Raw genomic sequence first — 17,734 nt, 5'->3', positions numbered from 1 at the left:
ACACAGATGTTAGTTAAATGGATGAAACGTCAACATCAGTTACAGGCTGACCTCTACATACTTAAAGTTTAGAAAAAGAGACCTGGAAAGTTTAGGAAGGCAAGAGATTTTAAAACTCCTGAATTGGACAGGCGCTGAAGGAATGTGCAATATAATCCCCTTTCTCAAAAGATTTCAAGTATGTATATCTGCTTCGGATTTGGATTCTTCCTGCTTAGATACCTGCAGATATGGAGCTACCTGCAGAACAATTTCACTTTAGAGAATGAACGCATACAGAGCTTTTAAGAGCATTCTGGTTCAAGGCCATGGAATGAGTTCAGCACAGTTTAAATACTTTTGCAACTTCAGTTTTGTTGTTCTGCAGACATCAGATTCAATATAGCTGAGTAGAGCTTCTTTTAGAGAGCAGATTTTACAAAGCGCTCGAAAATCCACCATTATATTCAGATTATTTTGAAAATATGCCTCATTGGGGCCAAATGGTATAGTGTGAGCTTTAATACACTAGTCACAAAGACAGAGCCTTAAGAACTTCACCAGTGTTATTGGTGCTGATAAAGGCAGAGACAGCATACAACCATTAGGGTTTCACACGCCATAAATAAACTTACAGCCATTTTGTCCAATTTACCAGGAAGAAAGAACCCAGCAACAGCAAAACAAAAGCGCACCCAGCCAGCTTTCTGTAACCTACTGACTTCTAAATCACGGAGCATTACTTCTGCCCAGTTGCCCTAATGTTACAGTTTTAAAATGATTAATTTGAGCTTCGTTGGTCCTACATTTTTTCTTGCAACCTAATGATAAAGGCATTGTAACAACAGTAACAAGAGACAAGCACTCATATGCTAATTAGGGTTATAGGCTCATTATGCTGTGGATGGAGTTATGCATCCCAAACTCTGGCAACTAGAAGAGGCAAGAAGTGTAATGAGATTATGCGAAGCTTCATCCACTCTGTCCCACCACATCTTGTATCCTTCTGCACCAAGGCCATGAAAGGAGCACTCACAGCTTAAACAATGAAAAGTATTATTGCTTTGGATACATGATATTTGTGTCAGTTGTCTTTCTTGCCATAGAACATAGCTGGATCATTTGTCTAGGACTGCATCCTGACCCCTACTTCTCCACTGGGGAAAGAAGACACCCTGCAACAGAGCAAGACATTTTTTGTTGTTTAAGTGCAAATATCTGCATCTGAATCCGATAAACTGCAGAGAATGCCTAATTCTATACAGCCAGATGCAAAATTATTTTATTCACACAATTTCAGATGAAAAATATATATTTTTATTGCACTGAAGGTTGATTGTTGGTACTGTAGGGATACCACATAGGTTTGGCCATACCTGCATAACGTACATGTTCACAAGAAATTGCACATTTACTTAAGATTTGTAAAGCAAGAATCCCTTATGTTTAATTTAGCGGTTAGCACCTATAATCCCAAATCACCAAGTGCTTCTAAAAACTCTTCAGAGGTCACTCCACCCACCACTAAAATACCATTCTCACTTATGTAACAGCAAACATCCTGTGCCATCAGCACTGCTCACACACAGTTGATGAAGGGGAAGTTAAGAATGATTGATGGACTGTGAATGGCAGGGAATAGATGGAGGCAGAATGTATTTCCCTGAGCTAGCATTTGGTGAGGACAATCACCAAAACCATGTTTTGCTAAAAATGCAAAGGAATCTTTAGTGATCACAAGCAATCAGGAGCTTCAATTTATAAAAATACAGGAAATTCACTTTGGTGGAATAAAAATTTTGCATCTGTTTATAATAGTTTCTCAAACGGAATTTAAAGAGATTTTCTTTTTCTCTTATTTAAAGTGGAATATCCATTCTTACATTTTGTTTCCCACTGAAGAATTCTGAACAAGGAACATCCTATATATTTTTGGTTTTTATGATAGATATAAAAAAGTGCTTAGACAGCTACAGGAATTGCATATAGAGCTGTTGTCACTCAGAGTTTAAACAAGATGAGTTTAGAAAAAGAAATCTGGTTAGTCTATGGAGAAAATCCACGTTCTGGACAAAGGCAGAGAAATTACAGCTGTCCACTTTGTGCAGCAGCAAAAGTTTCCATGCAGTGATTGGTGCCAATCTAAAAGATGTAAGAGGGTATAGGTAGAATTTTAAAAAGTTTAAAATGCATTTAAAACTTGGTAGAAAAATTAATAAGTCAGAGAGTGATCAAGTCAGAAACCAACCCTTCAACCCAGAAACTTAGATTTCATACATATTTCTTAAAATCCCACCACCAACTGTCACGACTACACTCTTACTAATGAATGTGATATTTTCCCCTTCATCCTCTACTCCAATTTTCAAACAGACAAGACACAATCTGGAAAGGACGTGAATTTCAGAAAATGGATTCCCTCCAGTTACAGTGTGAACCTGCCTCGAACTCCTAGAGTAGCTTCCGTCTGTCTGTGCCAACGCCATACAGCGAAAGCAAGGAGATCTGATTCCTCTTAACTAACAAATTTAATCTCAAAAACTAAACTATGAACCTAAACAGCAGGTTAAGAATTCAACTATACCTAACACCAATGCAGTCAAATTTCCGAGCAAAGATATAAATCAGTGAAAAACTAAGTCCTCCTGCTGAACCATGTAGAGCTCTGAGCACTTAGATTTTTCATTCCAACGACTGCACAATATTTTAGACGTTTACAGACTCAGATGTCATGTGTCCTAGAATTCAGTATGTAAACATCCTGCTCTAATCAATCGCTGTCTATGGCTCTGATATACAGCAGATCTGGAAGAGAAGCAGCACTTAGGCAAACAGAAGCTGAAAGTAGGTGGTGATACAGTTGGCCTATAGTGCTGGAAGATTTCTACGCATATAGCATCTGACTTAAATGTTCTTGAATGTGGAGTGTTTTGGGTCAGAGAGGAAAGCAAATGCTGAAGGACAGGAAGAATTAAAAGATCCCCATGACAAAGGAACAGCAGAAAACCTAAATGTGCCCATTTCACCCAGGGTTACTATCCGCTCAGGTAGTTAGTACCGCATGCACTCCACTTGCCTGAGCCCTCAGTGAAGGAGGTATAGAAGAGGCTATCTGCAAGAACTGAGGGGGTGGGGAACAGACTCCCATCGGAACCTGGTTCTTCCAGGGCAAGATTAAAAAACAGAAGAAAGTTTGAGAAACGGCTCTGGAGTATTTGTCACATTCTGCACTCAGCTCAGACTGTCGTCCCAAACAGGCTGGTATCCTGATCTTCCAGGTCATCTTCAAAGAGAGCGAAATCTTTGTTCTCGGATATTTGGTTGGTGACGCAGTTTGACTCCTGCAACTCATCATGAACCGGAGAACTGGACTCACTTTGGGTCCCTGGAAAGGTACCTAACTGTTCCCCTTCCGCTATGTAAGACAGAAGATTGTCCAGGATGGGTCGACTTCTGCAGATTTTAGTCAGAAGATGACTCCTGTGCTTCAGCTGTATAATTAAGTCATCTTTTTTCTGGATCGCATTCAATAGCTTCTGAATTGTCTCCTCGGATGAGAGCAGCTTCTGCTGCAGAGCAGTAATTTCTCTTAGAAGAAAACAGAAGAAAAATAATCTCAAAACGAGGCTACTAGAACGTAGCCAAGCACACAACTACTGTTCCGCACTGGAGAGCTATATTTGTCCTCATCCTATACAGACCTGAGGGGTTTTTTGGTTTCAAGAAATAGCAGTTATATAAAATGTTGCCTATACTGAAAAAACAATACCCATATCATTTCAAGCTTCCTGCCTCTCTTTGGGTCTGCTGTTTATATAGTTCTAACACAGCATTGGCAGCGCAAACAGTGACACTTAAGGTTGCCTAACCCTTTTTATTATCAGACCTTGTTTCTTTAACCTTTCAGGCTGAACATTTCCATACCGGATTGAATTTTTGTGAAAGTTTCAACTAAAACAGTTCAGCCATTCTAGATAACAAGATTAAAGAGAAAAAAATACATCGTTTTGCCTGTTAAAAAATTCTTACAACTCATTTAATTGAGCTCTAGTGCCTCCATGCTCTGGAACAGGGATATGAAATTTGGCGGGGGAGGTAAACGTGGTGTCAGGAAGGTGTGTTTTGCTGTAACTGTAAAAATGTGCCTAAATATGGCTAAGTTATACGTCCCTGAAAACTGCAGTTTGCACATGCTCAGTATAGGTTTGTTAGAAGTTGGCAGCTAAATTCTCCAAAGATTCTATCTTCACGGAGTATGCTCCATCTCCATACAGCTCCTACATGGTGACCGGACTGCATGTCCCACCTCCCCCCATGCTGTGATTGAGCATGCTCCACCCACAGCTGCAAGAGCTCAGCAGAACTTTTCCTATCTTTGCATCTCCTGGCAGTTGAATCTGCTGTAGCACAACCTCCAGAATATGGAGACTCTCTTTCCTATTGCTTTCATCCTGAAGGCAGCAAGGAGGCAGCAGAAGCAGCCTAACTTGAGGAACAGAGGGAGGACACAGGGGTAGGCTGGGAGCAGAAGGGAACAGGGAAAGAAGTGGATAGGCATGTAAGACAGAGAGGAGAACAGACGGGTCTGTAATCACCACAGTATACTCTCCTCTGGAACCTAGACGTGAACCCAGGATTCCAGAGTCTCACTATTCCTCTGCTGTCAGCAAATAATATGAATCCCATTAGCAAAAGGGATCTCTCTTCCTCTCTAATCGGTCCACACACAGGATAACAGTCTAGTAATGCTACCAAATGTTCAGTTAACTCAAGTGGTATAAGTCTGCCCTTTGATGTAAGGGACCCTACCCTGGTGACCCATGTGATGGTCAATATGGTTCACATGAAGATAATTCTATTGTTTCATTTTGCTTTTATAACATCTAAGAAAACACATTAAAGGAACATCAAGATTTCAAAGTAAAGCACTAAAAAGTTAGGAAATACCAGAATTAAGAATCTCATAATCATATAAGATTAGGGTTGTAGGAGACCACAGGAGGTCATCTAGTCCAAGCCACTGCTCAAAGCAGGACCAACCCCAACTAAACCATCCCAGCCAGGGCTTTGTCAAGCCACACCTTAAAAATCTCTAAGGATGGAGATTCTACCACCTTCCTAGGTAACCCATTCCAGTGCTTCACCACCCTCCTGGTGAAAAAGCTTTTTTTCAGATCCAATCTAGACCTCCCACACTGCAACTTGAGACCATTGCTCCTAGTACCAGATCATATACTTCTTTCCTCAGAAGCCCGGTCTTATTCAATATGCAGGATGCAGTATTTAGTATTCCATGTTCAGGAAATCAGCGCCATGCAAGCATACAAGGGCTGGGGGGCTGAATCAGAACTGCATAAGAACCGAAGATCTGGTATTTCCTCATTTTAGTGCTGGACTTTGCAACCTTTACTACAAAACAACATGGGCAAAACTTTTCCCTCCCACAGTTCTCAGAAATGGCATGACTGTTTTAAATGAAACTTTCCAAAACAAATGCAGCCCGAGGCAGAGAGCTGGCCTGGAAACCTTCACCATGAGTGTTATAGTCTGGCAAAGTAATAAGCAACTGAACATAGGGTCCCCTAATGAAAAGGGTTAAGCAGCCTGAGGCTAACAAGCTCTGACGGCTGCTGTAGGTGAGCCCAGTCACACTAATAGTTTGAGGGTGGGCACGGATGCTCCTCTGTCGAGATGGAAATAAGCAAGCCAGGGACAGACTTTTCCTTTCCACACACACCTCTGGCACCGGCACGAAGCACACCGGCCGCTGGGCCCCGCTAACCGGACACGCCTTTTACCGCCTGCCTCGCCTAGTGCAGGAGGCAGCGGCCGCCCCGCCCCGGGCCCGGCTCACACCGCGCGCCCAGCGGCTGCAAGTCTCGCTTTCCCTGCAGCCCTTGTTAACGCAGGGCCTCGGCTCCCGGCTGGCGAGGCCCCGTCGCACACGCCTCACGCACTGGCTCCAGGCCGCGCCTCCGCAACTAGGCGGCCAGGCCCAGCCGGCGGCGGTGCCCCGCGTGCTAAACGCTGCCGTGCTCGGCCGCGTCCCCAGGGCCGGACCGAGCGGCGGGGGACCGCGCACGGCAGCCGGGGAGAGGAGAGGCGGGGCCCCGCCTGGCTGGCGCTACCTGTCCTTGGCAGCCCCCAGCTCGCGCAGCGCCGCGCGCAGCTCGCCGTCCTTGCGGATGAGGCTCTCCGCCTGCCCGCGCACCGTGCGCTCGGCCGCGCCCAGCCGCCGCTCCAGCTCCGCCACGCGCCCGTGCAGCGCCGCCAGGTGCGCGTTAGCCTCGCGGATCTGCACGGCCGGGGGCGCCGACATGCCGGGCCGGGCCTCCGCGGCTGCAGTGTAGACTCGGCTCGCCTGCCGCGGTACCCACGCAGGGGACGGGACTCATTGGATCCCTCCAGCCGGGGCGGTGCGTTCGGAAAGCCCCGCCCCAGCCAGCCCGATCCCTCCCTGCCCTGGAGCAACAAGGACTCGGGAGCCCCGGGGCCTTGGGGCAGGCCCATGGGCAGACAGAGTGAGGCCCCCTGGGGGCATGGTTCAGTCCGGGCAGGGGGGCCTTTCGGGACAGGGGATGGGATCCCCAGGAAAGAGTGCTTTGGGGGCAGAGGCCCTGGGAAATGGGGTGCTGTGGGGACAGGGGCACCCCAGGAAGAGGGGGTGGTTTGGGGCTACGGCATAGGGAAATGCACACGGGACAGGATGCCGGGGGCACCACTGAAAGGAATTTGCACCAGGTCACGTTTACTAACAGTCCTGTATTCAAGTCCCCCTCTGCCCATTAGACACACTCCCTTTTGGTACAATAAATTAGATGCATACTGGGCATGGCTTGTTTGTTTCCATACATGGAGTCGAATATTGTTTCCATGGAACATGGAAATATAAATTGTTGATTTCCAAAGTCATAATAATGGCATGAAATTGAAAAGACTAACATACAATTCAGGGGATTAATTTATTTTAAAAAAAAAAACAATTTGAAAGATCCTTAAAAATCTTTTGCCCAATTTCACCTCATCTCACTTTTGACAACCATTTAGAGAGGGAAGGGGGGTATAACTCACTGTTTGTGAATTGGTTAGAGGGCAGCCAGAAAAGCAACATGCAAGAAGTGTGGGGGGGGAAATGCATTTATATCGCTTCTGTTTTACATTCATAAATAATGCATAACATTTCCCATCCATATCCATCCATGCTAGCAGGGTTCTGTAGCTGCTCTGCATTTCTTTTCCATAAAGCTCTTTCCCAGAATAAGACACACGCTTGTTGCAGGAAATGAAATGTTTGAGTGTGATCGGGGGACAAAGTTTGGCATTTCATTCCAGAGTTACCTGACAGCAGTTTCACCATAAACACAAACACACACACACCAGCTGCTTCAGCCTGAGCACAGCTGCAGGACTGGACTGACAGAGGGACTCTGCACTGTGGGAGGACGGCATTTTCTTATGGCCCACACACAACCCCACAAGTTTGCAATAGTTAGGTCTATGCTGTGCCTGGGAGCGAGCCTCCAGCTGGGGCCTACCCTCAGCGGTGAGGCCAGCCTGAGTGGGGAGAGCGGAGAGCCCAGCCGCAACATCCAAAGAGCCACTACAGGGCACCGGCCACGATCATTAAACGACCAACTGCGTGACCCATAAAGCCCCAAACTCCACGTGCAACGCCCCCTCTGGGTGCACGTGGCTGGGCTGCACAAAGCCGTTTTGATGCTGCGGAAACCCCGATTCCTGCATTTCTCTAAACTCTGGCCCCGCAGCTACTGGCCCTGGGCCGTGCGATGGACACAGTCCCAGGCCTCGACAACGGACAGGTCCGGTCTGCTGCCTGCAGCGCTCAGCGGAGGCGGTCAAAGCAAACCCCGCCCGTGGCTGGGCGGGTCTGACTCGGCCAGGACACAGCAGCAGAACCGGGGACTCGAGCGGGCGGGTCCTTCATCCTCCCGCTCGGCGAATGCCCGGGACCCCGCGCAGGCAGGCCGAACTCTCCCGCCCAGCGCAGGCCAACCGGCCCCCCGGATCCGCGTGGGCCGCCCGTCTAGCGGATTATTAACCGCCCCGCTCTCCGGTCCCCTCCTGGCAGGCCCAGCCTGTTGCTGCGGGCGGGTTTCCCGGCGCCCTTCACTGGCTCGCGCTCCTGCCATGGACCCTCCCGCTCCCCCGGCGCCAGGCACGGCCCGGCCCCTAGCTGACCGGGACGTCACGTCCGGGCGTCGTAGCTCCGCCCCCTGCTTTCAGCGCAGCCGCAGAGCGCCTGGCCCGGCCGCGAGGGAAAGGCGGGGGGCGGGAAGTGTTGGGGGGGGGGATAGAACGCTCGCGAGAGCAGAAGAAAGTCTCGCTCGCGAGACCTGCCCGCGAGTTCTCGCGGTGCCGCTGCCGTGCCCTTGCCCTTCGCAGTTGGCCGCCGGGGAGCGGAGCGGAGCCGCTGCGATGTTGAGGGGGCTGGGGACCGGCTACTGGGAGACCCCGGAGGGGACCGACTGCGGCCGCAAGACCTTGATCACCAGCCGCATCGGGGCCGCGATGGGTGAGGAGACGGGCCCGCCCGCCCGCCCGCGGGGGTGACGTCGCTGGGACAGGGCAGGGCTCGGCTCGGCTCGGCTCGGCTCGGCTCGGCTGGACAGGGCTCGGCTCTCCCTCAGCCGCTCCGCTCCGGTCCGCTCCGCGCGGCTCGAGCCCGCCTGGCCCCGAGCTCGGCCCTACCGGCGCGAGCCTGCGCCCGTGCCGCCGCGTCCGCCCCCGGCCTGTCCGGGCGGCTCCTGGCCTAGAGGAAAGCGGAGCGTCTTTCAGCACCGCCCGTCTCCGCAGAGCGCACGGGCCCGGCGCAGCCCGGCTGCCTTCCTTAGCGGGGTCGCTGCTTGGCTTCCCCTGCGCCCGTACGGCGAGCGGCGGCTGGGTCACGCTCCGTTCTGCCCTCGCCCTGGTTCTGCTTCCCGAGACCGGACTCTAGCCCTCGGGCGGCTCCTGAGTGCCAGGCAGTGTCAGGGCTGTAGGATCTGGCCCGTGACTAGCAGAGCCGCCTGCAGCCATGGTCCGAGGGGAGCTAAACCAGCTTCACTGGCACAGCCACTAAGCCAGAGCCGCTTGAAAACTCCGCCCGATAGCCTGGGGAGGGAGGTCCCCTCCCGTCTGAAAAGCAAACGGCGGTCAGTAAAGTGGTGCTAAGGCTGAAAGAGTCCGACACTTCAGATACACCGTCCACAAGTTAAAGTTCCCGCAAGGTTAACTTGGTTATGTTGGTGATACATAGTATTTTCTATTCCCATAGTCCCTCTTAAATGTAATGTTTAATGAAGATAACGTTTAAAAAGTTATGGTACAGAGTTAAAATGAAATAGTTACTGGACATCCAGGCATAATGTACAGATTATCGGGGGGGTGTGTGTGTACAGAGTTTGGTCGGGAGTTGGGGAGTGTGACAAGAGGATAATCTGTGGTGTCCTGGCTGGGGGGTGGGGAGGGTGATAGTTTTGACAGTTAGGAATACAAGGGTTCCCAGACTATGCAGTGTGGTCAAAGTAGTTCGGTAAGAGCAACCTTTGCCTTTGAACTGCTTCAGTTTCCTCACTGATAAAATGAGATTAACACTTGCCTCAAAGGGGTATTTTACTTTAATTGACTGTGAAATGTTTTGTAATTCTGGGAGGAAAAGAATGAAATATTATTGTGTGAGGAATAGTTGAACGCTGCATCCCTCTTTGTGACTCTCTAATACACTGGAACCTCAAAGATAGGAACACCAGAGTTACGAACTGACCGGTCAACTGAACACCGGAAGTAAGCAACCAGGTAGTGGGGTGGGGAAGAAATCAAATGCTATACTGTCTCTGTATTGCATCTTAAAGGTCAGTACATCTGAGTTTCCTGTCCCCAACTCCACTTGCCATGGGAGGAGCAGCTTCTTACAGGTAGGAGGTGAAGACGCTGAGTTTCACAGTCACTGCTGCGAGCCCCTGCTGCCAGCTCAAGGCAGCCGGATCATGCAGAACAGAAGCACTGCAGCCTGAGTCTGCATTGTTTCCTGTAAGCTGTGGGTGCTGTTGCGCCACCCCACCCAGCTGCGAGGGGGGACACTGTTTCCACACAAACACACACACACACCCCCACCGGCCCATCAGGAGGGGGGCAAGTTTGCAAGCTCAGTCTGAGCCCCCAGCAGTCCGAGGTGTTGAGGGGGACGTGCTAGCACTAGGATGGGACTTTTGGAAGCTGCTTCTGTTGCAGTCAAAGCCTATCCTGGAGTGGAAGCAAGAGTCCAAGCTGCTGCCTGCACACTGCTCTCTGGAGGAGTTTTAAAGGGCCACAGCCTGTGCACCGATGCGGCCCAAGCTTTGCCTGTGGCAATCCTGGGTCCAGCCAGCACCTCTGGGGAATGCACGAAGCAGGGGAGGGAGAGGAGTTAGCAGCAGGCTGGTGCCAACCCCCTGCCACATGCTGCCTCTGGAGCATGGTGGCAGTGCACCTCAGGTCGAGCCCTGGGAGAAGCGACTGAGGGCTGGGGCTTGTAGCGCCAAGGGTGCAGAGCAGGCGCCCCCGGTTCAGCCCAAAGGCAAGAAACAGGAATAGGGCAGAGAGCTGCTTGCAAATCAGGCAGTGCTGCCAGGTGCCACCTCTGCAGCCTCAGCTGGAAGACACTGGCTGCAGGGTACTGTACCATACTGTTTTCTTCATAGTTACGAACATTTCAGAGTTATGAACAACCTCCATTTCCGAGACTTTTGTATCTTTGAGGTTCTACTGTATTTATTCCCTTGTATTAATGCACAAGCACTTTACATTTCTGTAGCACTTTTCATTCTAAATAATCCCAAAGTGCTTTGTAAATTGTAAAGGGATCACTTCACTTATCTCTGATGTGATCACTTCAGGTGTAGACTGCTGTAGGTATTTTAGCAATGTAAAGCAAAACTATAGCTGGTTTAGGTCAGTGAATAGGTTTAGGTCAGTGTGGTAGCACCATGCAGTTACTGGGGTTTCCATACGTGGAATTTTTCAGAAATAGGCTATGAATTTAAAGGCCATCTTAGTCCTGGTCTACACCTAAAACTTCATATTCTGTGCGATATAGTTAAGTCAATCTAACCCACACTCTGGATGTGGCTAGGTTAGCAAAATAATTTTTCCATTGACCTAGCAACTACCTCTAGAGGGGGTGAATTTACTTCCATTACATAACAACCCCTTCTGTCATACCCTTAATCTAAATTGACAAACGCAAGCTATACATTTCTTCTTTGTGTTAGTGGAAATCTGAATATCTGATCATCACAGAAGACTAGACTGGAGAACCAATTACATCATAAGTGACTGAAAACTGAGGGGAAGTGATGTTTATTTTAGTTTTTTATTTCAGTTAACACTTATTTAACATGAATGCCTAATGAAGACTCTATGTCAAAGAGTGAACATCTTTAAAATGTGAGGGTCCAGTCATGTCTGGTGCAGAGCAATCTGGCCCAGTCCAGCAAAGCACTTAAGCATGTGCTTGACACCTTTCAGGATTGAGCCTTGATGACTTGAAGTAAACTCTGATGCCCCCTACAAGTCTTGCAACAAAGCCTGGGAAGCTCAGACTTTCTAGTATTAAAATAAAAAAACACAAACAACGAAATACTTTATTCAGAATAACTCCCTTCTTTCCCAACAAAACACAAAAACCCTGCACCTTTCAGGCCTTCTGTGTGCATTACAAAGAAGCAAAAAAAAGGGTTAGAAACCCAATTAAAACCCTTTAAATTGCCCTCTAGTATCAATATGACTCAGCTATGCTTATCTTGCTTTCAGTGGAAGATTAAAGGTGTGTGAGGCTGCACCCCTAGTCTGAGTAACTCCCCTTGAGCTTCAGTGCAGGGGATGACAGGTCCTTTGAATACAAATGTCATTTTATTACTCTTGTACCCCCATATTGCTTGAGCTACAGTAGAAACAGTGCATAATATCAGGTTTTAGATGTTTAGGGTGAAATCCTGGCTCTATTGAAGTCTGGGGCAATAGTCCCCTTGATTTAAATGAGGCGAGGATTTCACCTTTAGTCTCTTGTCCATTACACTGGTGATACCAGCACTGGTGCAGGTTTCTGATGCACATTGTTACATGTAGGCTAAGCACAATAATAAACAAGCATGTTTTGTGCTCATGGAACCTGCATTCAGGTTGTGCTTCCGCAAGAGCTCTGACCTACTGTTCATTAAAACTGTCTTCCTTTTGTAGGCTTGTTTGGTTCAGGATATCATCTTATATTGCACCCACCTGATTCGGTCTTTGATGCTGTGCAAACTGCAGCCAAGAGCACTGTCCTGATGGGTAAGGAGAACTTGCTTCTTTTTAGCAACTGAGTTTCTTGTATGAAGATGTCTTCATTTAGCTAAATAGACAGGCCATGGTTGAACTTATTGGCCTCTCAAGTAAAGTGACTGTGGTGAGGCAGATATGGTCTGATGATTTTGTGTGGGGACTCGGTGTCAGATTTCCTGGCTTCTGTCCCCTGCTCTGCCACTGATTTTGTGTTGGGCACTGAGTAACTCACTTCACCACTTCCTGTCTGTAAAATGTTTACATGCCCAAACCTGTGTGGTGTGAGGCTTAATTAATTTTAGTGATGTGTTTAAGAAATCGTGATATGAAAGGTGCTGTGTAAATTCAGGATGTTATAGTTAGGGTATGGCTGAAAGGAAATACCTCCTCCATCGTGCCTGCTTCACTTCTGCTGCTCTTGAAATGTCAGATTAGTCTGGGTATAAATGACATGTTTTGAGGTGGATAATTTAGAATCATAGAAGACTAGAGTTGGAAGGGACCTCAGAAGGTCATTTAGTCCCACATCTTGCTCAAAGCAGGACCAACCCCAGCTAAATCTTCCCAGCCAGGGCTTTGCCACGCCGCACCTTAAAGACCTCTAAGGATGGAGATTCCACCACCTCCCTAGGTAACCCATTCCAGTGCTTCACCACTCTTCTAGTGAAAAAGTTTTTCCTAATGTCCAACCTAGATCTCCCCCACTGCAACTTGAGACCATTGCTCGCTCCATCCTCCCTGGAACTCTCTTTCCGGTAGTTAAAGGCTGCTATCAAATCCCTCTCTCCACATCCTCTCTGATTACTCTTCAGATAGAAAGTATTTCTTTATTACTGTAAGATATGAATACTCTAGGAACAAAGAATGTAGGCCATACTTACAAAATGGGGACTCAATCCTGGGAGGCAGTGGCTCTGAAAAAGATTTGGAAGTCTGGTGGATAATTAGCTAATGAGTTACCAGTGCGATGCTATCACCAAAAGGGCTAATGCAATCCTTGGATGCATAAATAGGGGAATCTTGGATAGGAATAGAGAGGTTATTTTAGCTCTGTATTTAGCACTGGTATGACTGCTGGTGGGCTAATGTGCCTAGTTCTGGTGCCCACAATTCAAGAAAGATGTTGATAAATTGGAGCGGGTTCAGGGAAGAGCCACAAGAATGATTAAAGGGTTAGAAAACATGCCTTATAGTGATAGACTCAAGGAGCTCAATCTGTTTAGCTTACAAAGAGAAGGCTAAGGGGTGACTTGATTAGTTTGTAAGTGCCTACATGGGGAATAAATATTTGATGAGCTCTGGGTATAACAAAATCCAGGGACTGGAAGTTGGAGCTACACAAGTTCAGACTGGAAATAAGGTGTATATTAAACTGTGAGAGTAATTAACCATTGGAATAATTTACCAAGCATCATGGTGGATTCTTCATCACTGTGTTAAAAGTTACAAAGTGGGTGGCACCATCTCCTTCCAGCCGGATTTTGAATGGGACTCGATCTGAGCATGCACATCTACTGGATTGGACCCCTTAGGTGGCTGAATGCCTGTCCTTCCCTGGTTTGTGATCATTCTGTGGTATAGGCAGGAGATAGATGTCTGGATGCTTATGCAGGGAGGAGGCAATGCATGTGCCCAGAGGCAGGAACATAGGTGCTGACTGAGTTCAGCAGGAATTTTGTGGATCTCCATGGAGCCAAAACAAGGACATAGGCACCCAAAGCCCAGATCTAGGTACCCAAGTCCTTTTTGGATCCCACCCAAAGTCTTCAGAGTGACATAGGGCCTCCATACTCACCAGGTAAAGCTTCTCACATGGCAATGCTGAGGGGATTTTTCAAGACCTGTCATCTAGGCAGTTTAGCTAAGCTGACTGAACCCAGTTGTGTTGCAATCATTCCTCAGACACTTCCATAGAAGATTCAGTGCACATCCTGGGGGAAAAGCTAGAAGGAAAGAGTGCAGAATGGTGGGGTGGAGTTTAATACTATTGACTATTGAAAATCCTTTAGGAAACTAATAATCCCTTTAGTAGTCCTCACTCCTGGAAAGGAATTTGTCTTGCTTCTTTAAATTCTATCATTATTCATGAGGCCATCCAGTGGTTTGGAGGTGGTGTTCTTCATTACCACGTGAGATGCTGTAGTTTGATTCTCAAGTGCAAGATGGCAGACGCATGGAGGCTGGGGTACTGTGCTCATTCTCTTGGGATAGTTTCATGTTATCTATTGCTCTTTTTAGCAAGAACTGGCATTTGATAAGCTCTAAAGGAAAACTGGTGCAGAGCCTTTTAATGTAATGCTAGTTCACAGTCTATAGGCTGAGTTATAGACTGGCACTTGTATCATAAACACCCCTCTGAGTCTATGCCCCCGGGGAGAATGTGCACCGAAGACAGACTAATTGAACTCTAGACTTAGAAGAGAGAGGATACAAAGTTGACTGGCAGGGATGTGGTAGCATTTCTGAACAAACAAGAAGTTGTCACAAAAATGGTTTGATTTGTTTTCTGGCAGCTTTTTGCTTACACAAAACATGTTGGAGCATGGATGCTGAATCCAGCTGGCCAGACTGTCTGTTTCACCTTACTAGAAAATACCATTTTTCAGTGACTTACTGATTTTTTTTTCTTTTTTAATGGCAATAAATATTTATTCCTCTGCTTCCCAAGAAGTTCAAACCATAACGTCTCTGGCTTTTCCTGGTGCACTAGGCCGCTGGCGAGTATGTTCTCTGCATTTTCTCAGTTACTTGCTTCCTGTACCCCTTACACCATACCTTTTCCTTACAGCGACTATGGGAGCAGTATTTGGATTGACCACTTGTCTCAGTGCCCACATCCGGGAGGATCCAGAGGATGCCCTGAATTATTTCATAGGAGGTTGTGCATCAGGCATTGTCTTGGGTGTAAGAAGTAAGTTGTGGTCAACTGTGGAAATATATCAGCAACATGAAGTATTGTTAATGCATTTATATAAATTCTATAAAATGGTCTAATTTTTAAACCCCTGTCTACTGGAAGTTGCTGCTTTCCCATGGTAATATACTGTTTGATGCATAAGAATCCAGTCCATGGATTTGATTAATATATTAAAATAATATCTGCTTAGTTTCCATGGTGACATGCACACCTCTCAAACACCAGTCTCAAAGAGCCTGCAAATGCTGCTAGACTAGGGGGCCAGAACTAGCTTCAAAGATGAATTGCAAAATAGAACTGGAGTTAACCCTACGCTATCCCCATGAGCCAGCTTGTGTGTACAGAATGGAGTTCAGTTACTTTCAGAAATGATTTTTCTCTGAAATCCTCTTGACACCTCAGTTTTAGAAGATGTCCCGGAATACATCACTGTGACATTGGATACCAGAAGTCCTGTTGCAATCCATGATGTCAAAGTAATGCATCCTGGGATATTTTCAGCAAATCAAGAAGGGTTTACAGAGATTAGGGAAAGAAGGCTGTGCTTGTTTTTGTGCTGAATGCACATGCCACCTAGTTTATGGGGTAATATGTCTGTTTAAATTGCAGTTCTCACCTCAAATGCGATGACTCAAATGTGACTCATTTTACAAGGAAAGAGGTGTTCTTCATTTAGCTGCCAGCTCTGCCAATTCTCTCTGTGTTCTGAGAGTCAAGCTGGTTCCCTATCTTGTGCATCACTAATGATTATGCCCTCAGGGACATTTATGGAGTTCTATTGTCTTCAGTGGGTTTTCTTCAGGTATAGAGGGTTTGAATTGAAAATTTTTGTTGTTCAGGAAGAAATGGAATCCAGCTCTACTTTTCTTAGCTGTGTTGGTTGCTGAGCTAATGGGAGTAAAAACCAGTGAATATTTCAGTTCCTAAAGTAAGCAGTAAGGAGTTGATTCACATGGGTGACAGGTCTGTGGGATAAGAAAGTTTGATACCTCAAAAACTGCCAGGGCTGGAAGCAATGGAAAACAGTGCATCTTTTAAAAAAAGAAATCCTAAATTTCTATTTTCCATCAGTCCTTATGTCTGCCTGCAGTCCAGTATCAGTATCAAAAGAAAAATCCAGATGTTTTAAGATTTACCCATACTTTATACTGATAACCTAATAGATCTTTCTTTCACTCTCTTCCCAGCTCACAGCTATGCCACAGGCAGCTCAGCATGTATGAGTCTAGGACTTCTGGCTGCTATAACAAAGATAGGCAAGCGAGAAGGCTGGAGGTTAGGAGGCCCTCCCAGGCTCTAAATGTAGGCAGTCTCCCTGTCTCTGAAATGTTTTTCAAATGTTCTGTGTAATAAGGTATATGTGTTAATAAAGTTATTGATCAATCCGTGTCTCTCATTGAATTTGAATGAAGTATGTTGCTTGTGCATCATTCACACTTTTATAAATAAAATAGTAATTCGGATCATAGAATCATAGAAGATTAGAGTTGGAAGGGACCTCAGGAGGCCATCGAGTCCAACCCCCTGCTCAAAGCAGGACCAACCTCAACTAAACCATCCCAGCCAGAGCTTTGTCAAGCCGCAATTTAAAAACTTCTAAAGATGGAGATTCCACCACCTCCCTAGGTAACCCATTCCAGTGCTTCACCACCTGCCTAGTGAAAAACTTTTTCCTAATGTCCAACTTAGACCTCCCCCACTGCAACTCGAGACCATTGCTCCTTGTTCTGTCATCTGCCACCACTGAGAACAGCCTAGCTCTATCCTCCCTGGAACCCCCTTTCAGGTAGTTAAAGGCTGCTACCAAATCTCCTCTCATTCTTCTCTTCTGCAGACTAAACAAGCCCAGTTCCCTCAGCCTCTCCTCATAAGTCTTGTGCTTCAGCCCCCTAATCATTTTTGTTACGCTCCACTGGACTCTCTCCAACTTCTCCACATCCTTTTTGTAGTGAGGGGCCCAAAACTGGACACAATACCCCAAATGCGGCCTCACCAATGCCGAATAGAGGGGAATAATCACTTCCCGCGATCTGCTGGCAATGCTCCTACTAATGCAGCCCAATATGCTATTAGCCTTCTTGGCAACCAGGGCACACTGCTGACTCATATCCAGCTGGTTATCCACTGTAACCCCCAGGTCCTTTTCTGCAGAACTGCTGCCTAGCTCATCGGTTCCCAGTCTGTAGCTGTGCATGGGATTCTTCCGTCCTAAGTGCAGGACTCTGCACTTGTCCTTGTTGAACTGCATCAGATTTCTTTTGGCCCAATCCTCCAATTTGTCAAGGTCACTCTGTATCCTATCTCTACCTTCCAGGGTATCTTTCACTCCCCCTAGCTTAGTGTCATCTACAAACTTGCTGAGGGTGCAATCTACCCCATCCTCCAGATCATTGATGAAGATGTTGAACAAAACTGACCCCAGGACCGATCCCTGTGGCACTCCGCTTGTGACTGGTTGCCAGCTAGACATGGAGCCATTGATCACTACTCGTTGATCCCTATGCTCTAGCCAGTTCTCTATCCATTTTATAGTCCATT

The 17,734-nt window shown here is 47.1% G+C and overlaps 2 protein-coding genes across 2 annotated transcripts; one reads left to right on the top strand and one right to left on the bottom strand.

Moving 5' to 3' along the window:
- Positions 1 to 604: 604 nt before the first annotated feature.
- VMAC (vimentin type intermediate filament associated coiled-coil protein) lies at positions 605 to 6,775 on the bottom strand. The gene is made up of 2 exons (XM_067556835.1): positions 6,108 to 6,775; positions 605 to 3,567 (listed from the first exon to the last, which is right to left on the bottom strand). The coding sequence occupies exons 1-2, from the start codon at positions 6,296 to 6,298 to the stop codon at positions 3,216 to 3,218; spliced, it is 543 nt and encodes a 180-aa protein (XP_067412936.1). The 5' UTR covers positions 6,299 to 6,775; the 3' UTR covers positions 605 to 3,215.
- A 1,576-nt stretch (positions 6,776 to 8,351) lies between these two features.
- On the top strand, positions 8,352 to 16,579 carry NDUFA11 (NADH:ubiquinone oxidoreductase subunit A11). The gene is made up of 4 exons (XM_067556848.1): positions 8,352 to 8,512; positions 12,196 to 12,288; positions 15,068 to 15,190; positions 16,384 to 16,579. The coding sequence occupies exons 1-4, from the start codon at positions 8,416 to 8,418 to the stop codon at positions 16,494 to 16,496; spliced, it is 426 nt and encodes a 141-aa protein (XP_067412949.1). The 5' UTR covers positions 8,352 to 8,415; the 3' UTR covers positions 16,497 to 16,579.
- The last annotated feature ends 1,155 nt before the right edge of the window (positions 16,580 to 17,734 follow it).

This window comes from Emydura macquarii, unplaced genomic scaffold (assembly GCF_026122565.2).
Source record: "Emydura macquarii macquarii isolate MOO-44397 ecotype Brisbane River unplaced genomic scaffold, CSIRO-AGI_Emac_v2 contig_306, whole genome shotgun sequence".
In the NCBI taxonomy this organism is placed as follows: Eukaryota; Metazoa; Chordata; order Testudines; family Chelidae; genus Emydura; species Emydura macquarii.
Note: the sequence above shows the minus strand (reverse complement) of the source record. Positions and strands in the feature narration are given on the sequence as shown.